At 56.5% G+C, this 7200-nt stretch overlaps 1 protein-coding gene across 1 annotated transcript; it reads left to right on the forward strand.

Moving 5' to 3' along the window:
• The first annotated feature begins 1047 nt into the window (after nucleotides 1-1047).
• On the forward strand, nucleotides 1048-6159 carry LOC133215847 (nuclear factor 7, brain-like). Its single transcript, XM_061360138.1, has 6 exons — nucleotides 1048-1379; nucleotides 2003-2098; nucleotides 3735-3968; nucleotides 4362-4381; nucleotides 4827-4942; nucleotides 5042-6159. Exons 1-6 carry the CDS (start codon nucleotides 1068-1070, stop codon nucleotides 5584-5586), a joined length of 1323 nt encoding a protein of 440 aa, XP_061216122.1. The 5' UTR covers nucleotides 1048-1067; the 3' UTR covers nucleotides 5587-6159.
• Nucleotides 6160-7200: the final 1041 nt, after the last annotated feature.

Raw genomic sequence — 7200 nt, forward strand, 5'->3', positions numbered from 1 at the left:
CCAAGACTTCGGTCAGAGCTGCTACTTCAAGGTGCTGGGACCTGTCGAGCTGGCTCAGGTCCTGCAAGCTTCTGACCCCTGGAGAAGGGAAGGCAGGGAACAGAGAGGACGGGTTTTCCCTGTTGCCCATTTCTATGCTCTCATTGCTGAATGCAGCAGGAGGGCAGTGCAGTGCAGGGGCAGTGCAATGAGAGTAATGCAATGAGAGCAATGCAATGCAAGATCATGCAGTGCAACGCCGTGCAGAGGCAGGGCAGTGCGTGCCATGCAGCACTGCAGCACAACACCCACCCTGCCACCCGCAGCTCCTAGGCCGCAGCACCTCTGCCCGGACCCGCGCGAACACGTGACCGCATCACATGCAGAAGCACCCGCCCCACCTCCCGCAGCTCCCATCCAATGAGCGCAGGGGCGGGCCGTCAGTCCCACGGCGATTGGTCAGAGAGAACGTCAGTCCATGAGCGGGGCGAGGCTGAGGTTGCCCTTGCGGTGGCTGAGGGCGGCTCGGCTCGGCTCGGCTCGGCTCGGCTCGGCTCGGCTCGGCTCGGCTCGGCGGTTGCGATCGAAGCACTGAGGCCCGTGAGCGCGGTGGGTGCCCGGGGCTGACCATGGGAGTGGGAAGTCGCGGTTCAGGCCGGATCTCGCACCTCAAGGCCCGGGCTCCGCACTTCAGGACCCGGGCCTGGAGGTGCCGCGGGCTCTCTGTAGCACGGGGCCGGGACTGGGCCCCCTCACAGGCGGGCAGCTGCAGCACAGGCACCACCGGGCCCTGAAGTAGGACCAGGGCCTGGTGACGCCTTCCCTGGGGCCTTGTCGGGACGCACGGGCCGGCGCTGTGGGACCCTGGGGGTGGCTTTGCTGAAGTAACAGGAAACAAAGTTGTTCGGCAAAGGGCCTGACCCTGTGCCGGGGATTCTCTGGAATACCCACCGCTTGGGGCTTTCCAGGGCTGGGTACACCCAGGGCAGCAGCTGGGCAGATCTGGTGACCAAACCCTGTCCTAGAGCACGCAGCAGTGAGGAGAGGCAAAGTCCTCCCTAGCCCCGAGGGAAGAAGGGGGTTGGGGGATGATGCAAACTGAGAGCGGGACCTGTGTGCCAGCAGGGATGGCCGGCAGGAGCCAGGACCGGAGCCTGCGGGAGGAGCTGACATGTGCCATCTGCTGCGAGCTCTTCAGCGAGCCCGTCATGCTGGATTGCATGCACCACTTCTGCAAGGCCTGCATCCAGTGCTACTGGGCGAGAGGCACCCGCGTCCCCTCCTGCCCCCAGTGCCGCCGCGAGTTCCCCAGCCGCACTTTCCGCACGCACTACCTGCTGTCGGGGCTGGTGGAGAAGGTGCGGCGCTGCGGCTCTGTGGAGCACCAGCACAGGATGCGGGTGAGTGGCATCTGCCCAGCTAGGGGAGAAGGGACAGGTACCACATGAGCCCTATGCGGCCACCATAAGCCTGTTACTCCCTCCTCCTGCAGCCAGTTCCCCAGAAAGGGAGCCCCATGCATGCCTCGCTTGCCCTGAGTGCAGTGACATCTGTGCCTCTTCCTGACTCCTTCCCTCTCCTTGTTTCCTTCCAGCTCTCTGTCCTCTGGATGCTTCTTCTCTTGCATTTGTTCCCTCACTGCTGTGCCTGACTTCCACCGCAGCCTCGTTTCTCACATAGGGACCACGCAGGTGGGGGTGAGGGCTGCGTGCGCTGCTTGAGGGGTCAGTCCCTGCACAGGTCAGTTCACAGCACACAGAGTTTAAACTTTCAGCAAACAGATATCCCAGGCTGGAGTTCCCAGCCTGGGGTGAGAATAAGTAATGTTATTTATTAAAAATAAATCTGTTTTGTTGTATGCACGCATATATAGTTCTCAAGCCTGTGCATCAGGTGCTTTCTTCTCCTTACTGTCCTTATAATTGCAGCCTCCCTCTAATGCTGGCCTCAGGACTTAGGATTGTGCCTGAATCACAGCAGAGTAGTGAATGGTCTCCTCACCTTCTTTAACTTGTTCCTGCAGAAGCGCCTTGAAAATGCTTTGCAAGCTCGTCAGAAGGAGATGGAAAACTTCTTGCAGAGGAAGCGTGTGACGCAGGAAGATATCTGTGGCCTGATGGTAATGCCCTGTGATAGCTGCTTTTTGTACAGCCCCTGGGTTGATGTTCACAGAGGATCTGTGTATCACTTCAGCTGGGATTTTGCTCAGTTTCCTGTAAAAATTTAGATGGATAACTTCTGTAGGGATCTGAACAAGCTCCCCTGCATGTAGGCCAAAGCCCATTGGTACTGAATGTTCAGTGGAGACTTTGGGGAGCAGCATTAAGCAGAGCCTGGACAGGGTGAGTGGTGGGAGCTGTCAGCTGAGCAGCCTCTTCTGGCCTCGCAGCGCTGCCGCTTTGGAGAGGGTTAATTCTTGGGAGCTCTAAAACCCTCTTGTGTGTCTGAAGGGGCGGCAGCAAAGCCAAAGCAGCTGAGTCAGTGACGATGCTGGCACTGCAAAGAGCAGTGGCCTTGTTAAAAGGACTGTGTTTGAATTCACTGTGAAGCTCCGAGGTGATGTGAGGAGCCTGAGTGCTCTCTATGGGCTTGAGTAGCACCTACTTGTCACTGATCAATGAAGCAAGGACAGCTACAGGCTGTGTGCACTTCCTTCATGAGTGGCATAAAAGTATTAAAAGCCAAAGGAGAGTTTAAGAAAAACTGAAGTATCTCAGAGGTGAGATAAAACTGATGGGAGACTGTCCTCTAACTGGAGTCTCTGATCCCTCTGCCTGCGCTGTTTCATTACTTTTATCCCACTGCCAGATTTGAAATAGACCTTTGGCATTAGTGAAGTATTAGCAAACAAGCACATGTGGCTGATGTCCAGTTGCAATGGAAGAGCTGACTAGGAAATGTTTCAAGAGTACAGGAGCAAATTGCTGACCTGAACAGGGAGGCCATGCACGTCCTCTGCTATTCTGGTGTGTCAGCACAAGCACCTGCTGGAGCAAAGGGAGGCTGGAGTGTTGTGTGGGCTGGTGGACCTCCAGCTATACTCTGGGGGAGATGGGTTTCCTGCTGGTAGAAAGGGATTTGCATTTCAGGAAGCACTCCCTGAGAAAATAATGAGGGCTAAGGTTGCACTTAGAGCTTAAAAGCTTGAAGATTTGGAAAACAGAAAGTCATTGGCTGTCTCTTGTAAACAGGCAGGAAGGCAGAGCAAGCACAAGGCTGGCTGACCAAACAACTGGTTAAAAGTGACCTCTGAAAGAGCTGAATGGGATTTATCAGCCTTATCTACAGAGATTAGTGTGTGCAGCTCCCCCACCTCCATACAAACAGCAGCTGTGGGAGATGGAGGCAGCAGAGAAAAAGAACAAGTTACCAGTGTTGGCCAGCTCTGCGTGGGGCCTGTTGTGATGTGAAATAAATCCTAACCAACCTGAACAGTTGAGTCTGCAGCTCCAGGAAAGCAAAGAGCTCCAGTCTTACACACAGGCCTGGTGTCGTGGGAGAGGACTGTGGGTGCCCACTGTGGCTGCGTGCAAGGATTTCTAGTTAAGGTGACCAGGCCATTGGTGGAGTTTCTGAGGTTGGTTTTGGTTGGTTTGTTTCTTCCCTTTGGCTCTGCAGCCTTGTGTGCTGTTCTCCATCCAGACTGTTGTGGGTATGTCTGAGACTGTAATTCCAGGGTTCCATAACACCTGAGCCATCCTGTGCACCTGCTTATGTGTTTTAGTGGCCAGAGTCATCTGCTTTTTCCTTCTCAGAAGGTGTCTGGGGAGCTGAACTTCAACATCCGGGCAGAGTTTGCCTGCCTTCATCAGATCCTGGAGGAAGAGGAGAGAGCTGTGCTGGCAGAGCTGGCCCAGAAGGAAGCGCAGTCGCTGGCCCAGCTGCAGAGGGACATGCGCGGGCTGGAGGAGGGGATATCAGTGATGCAGGGGGACATCGAGCGCATAGAGCACACCCTGAGCAAGATGGAAGAAGTGTCGTTGCTGGAGGTGAGTGTCCTTGGCTGACGCTGGCAGGAGGATGAGAGATGTTCCAACATCTGACTATGGGATGGGGAGAGTCCTAAATGACAGAAATAGGCTGTACCTGGAAGTAGATCTTGCTGGCATCCCTCCAGATTTGCCTAATCCGTTGGAGTCTGAAGGCTTCAGCCACAAGGGATATAGTGGATGTGGTGGGTCTCAGGAACCTTACTCCTCTGTCACCCATGTGAAATTGCCTTGGCCCCGGTGCCCGGGCAGTTTCCTTCAGGATGAGGATCCTAATAGGTTGGTTTCCTCTCTCTGTGCTGTGTGACAGCCCAAGGCAGGACAAGGAGCTTATTTGTGCAGGTACGTGAATTACAGACAGTGACTGCTAATTCTCTCTGCTTTTCACTGCAGGTGGAGAGCCTGGATATCAGGTATGTGTCTGGTGTGAAAGAAGCTGGTTCCCTTTTCGGGATTTTATCTCTTTCCCTGGCTGGGACCACACTGGGGATGGATCTTGTCTCAAGCATTTAAAGCATCAGCTGCTGGTGCTGTATGAGCTGGGGGCTGATCCCCAGCATGTGTTGGATGTTCTTCTCAGGGAGCATGTGTGTCAGGATGGCTGACTGTGCTGGTTTGGAATGGGTGCAAGAGCAATGCATGCTGCAGGCAGGAGCAAGGCTTTGCCACAGTCTTTGGGTGCTTCAGCTTCTCCCCACCCTTCCTTACCTTCTTACAGCTCACAGGGCTGCAGAACTTACCCTGAGGTTCAGGTTTGTCTGAGGCTGTGAGGAGCTGAGGGCTAGAACTGCCATAGGGGAGCATGTCCCTGTTCCCTCCCTTTCTGGGCAGAGGTTTGACTGCTGCTCTCTGCCCCAGGCCTTCAGTGCGTGTTGAGACCCAGACTGCTTTTGACCTGGAGCACTACAAGGACAGCCACAGCGGTCCCTTGCAGTACATCTTCTGGAGACGGATGCTGCGCTCCATCTGTCCTGGTGAGTGGATCGGTGTGAGGGATGGATGAACTGGATGGTGGGGATGCTCTGTAGAGCGAATATGCAGCTGATAAAATGCCATGCTGGCTGTCTCCACAGCTCCTGCCCCCCTCACCTTCGACCCTGAGTCAGCCCACCCCAACCTGGTCTTCTCCAGAGACCTGACAGCAGTGACAGAGAGGAGTAAAGCCCTGCCTGTGCCCATCAACCCCCGGCGCTTCCGCCAGTGTGTCAATGTCCTGAGCTCGCAGACCTTTGACAGTGGCCAGCACTACTGGGAGGTCTGGGTGGGCAGCAAAACCAAGTGGGACCTGGGGGTGGCCGCCGAGGCTGTGGACCGGGCAGCAAAGGTCAAGCTGTGCCCAGAGAATGGCTACTGGACACTGCGCCTGCGGAACCGGACCGAGTACTGGGCCACCACCACCCCCTGGATGCGCCTGACTCCCCGCCGACCCCCCCGCAAAGTGGGGGTCTTCCTGGACTGCCGGGAGGGCACCGTCACCTTCTTCGACGCTGGGGACATGTCCCACCTCTTCACCTTCCACCAGGTCTCTGCACACAGATACTGCCCCTTCTTCAGCACCTGCTTCAGCGATGGGAAGGACAACATGGAGCCCATGCGCCTCTGCCACCTGGCCCTGTGAGGAACTCTGGGGACACCAGCCTGTCTCCTTGTTCCTGCTGGCTGGATGCTCCCCAGGACAGGAGGCCACTCTGCGCACGTGGCTGTCGGAGACGCTGTTTTGGTTTCAGTTTTGGAGGAAGGAGGGGGATGAGGTTTTTTCCCAGCTTCTGTCTGCCCTCTCTTCTTTGTGCCATGGGCTGTGAGTGCTGCACTGGCACCCCTTGAAGGACAGTCTTCCATGCCTGAGCATTGCACAGTAACCACAGCCACAGGGTGCTTGCACTTCCTGTTGTTCCATGCATCCCACGTGTAAACCCTGTGGAGGAGGGCAGCGGTCCTGGAACACCGTCTAGTGCCTTTGGACACTGAACTCTTGGATCCCAGCCATTGGCTTCCTCTGCTCAAAGGGCTTCACCTGGAAGGGCTGCAGGCCTGCAGCAGAGGGAGCTCAGAGCACAGTGTGGAGACCCACTGCAGCCTGGGACTGTGATGCTGTCTCACCTTCACTCCCCTCTCCTCCCTTCCATTCCTCTCCCTTTCACTCCCCTCCACTCGGTCACTATTAAACCTCATTAAAAAGCCCCCTGTGTCTTGGGACTTGCATGCTGGAGTGGGTGGGAATCTGCTGCACTGGCCTGTATAGCCGGGAGGAGGTGCAGAGCAGCTCCTTGGCCCCTGCTCCAGCCCTGGCTCCATCCACCTGCAGCACAAGTTGAGTGGATTTGGCTGCTGCAGTTGGTGTCTGGGGGTGCTGGCAATGTCTGCACCTTGCTTATGAGTCTGTGGAGTTGAGGTGCTGGGTTGGGCCTGAGTTTTGCTGGTGGGAGTGAGGATGGAGTGCTTGAATCATCATGTTTATCCCACTCAAGTCCATTCCAGGGTCAAAGCAGAGGCTGGAGCTACTCCAGTCCTGTGCAACCGCTGGTGCTGGCTGGAGCCTGCAAATGCCTCCTCTGCAGAGGCTCCACTTTCTGTGCTGTGGGAAGGGCACTTGTCAAAGCAGGTCCTTCATTCATCCCCACTGGTGATGGGACAGGGGCTCTATCTTCCCGTGGTACCACAAGGGGCATTTCCCCATCCTGTGCAGCACCACTGCAGTGTGCCAGGGCTGGGCTCTGCTGTAGTTCTGGGGTTGCCTAATGCCTGTCCTGCAGCAGGAGGTGACTTTGTGCTCAGCCAGAGGGGAAGATGACCCGTGCAAGATGCAGGCAGACATGCCCTCCTGTGCCCAGGGCTCTGCAGCATAGGGTGGAGGTGGGTGCAGAGGGGACCCTGTTACTGGGAAGGTGCTGCTCTGTGCTGCCCTGCTTGGGGGTTGGATGTGGAAGGGATATCAGGGGTTTCCTCTCCTGTGCTGAGCCCCTGGGCTGCACTCCACCTCCTCTCCCAGCTCCTGCATCATCATCTCGCTGTCCCCAGCCTCAGTGGAGAAGGAAGAGCTGTTGGCTTGGAAATGCTGCAGTGAGTGGGGCTGTCATCCCAGCAAGGGCTGGGAGCCTCTGTGGGAAGGTGATGCTGGTTTGATCTCAGCAGGCAGCTGAAACCCATCCCGACCGACCTGAAACCGCAGGCAGGTGAAGCTGAGCAGCAGCAAGTGGGACCTGCAGCAGGAGCAGGAGCCGATCCACAGGCA

This window comes from Neopsephotus bourkii, unplaced genomic scaffold, assembly GCF_033783945.1.
Source record: "Neopsephotus bourkii isolate Nb327-2 ecotype Australia unplaced genomic scaffold, CSIRO-AGI_Nbou_v1 NB_1016, whole genome shotgun sequence".
Lineage (NCBI taxonomy): Eukaryota > Metazoa > Chordata > Aves > Psittaciformes > Psittacidae > Neopsephotus > Neopsephotus bourkii.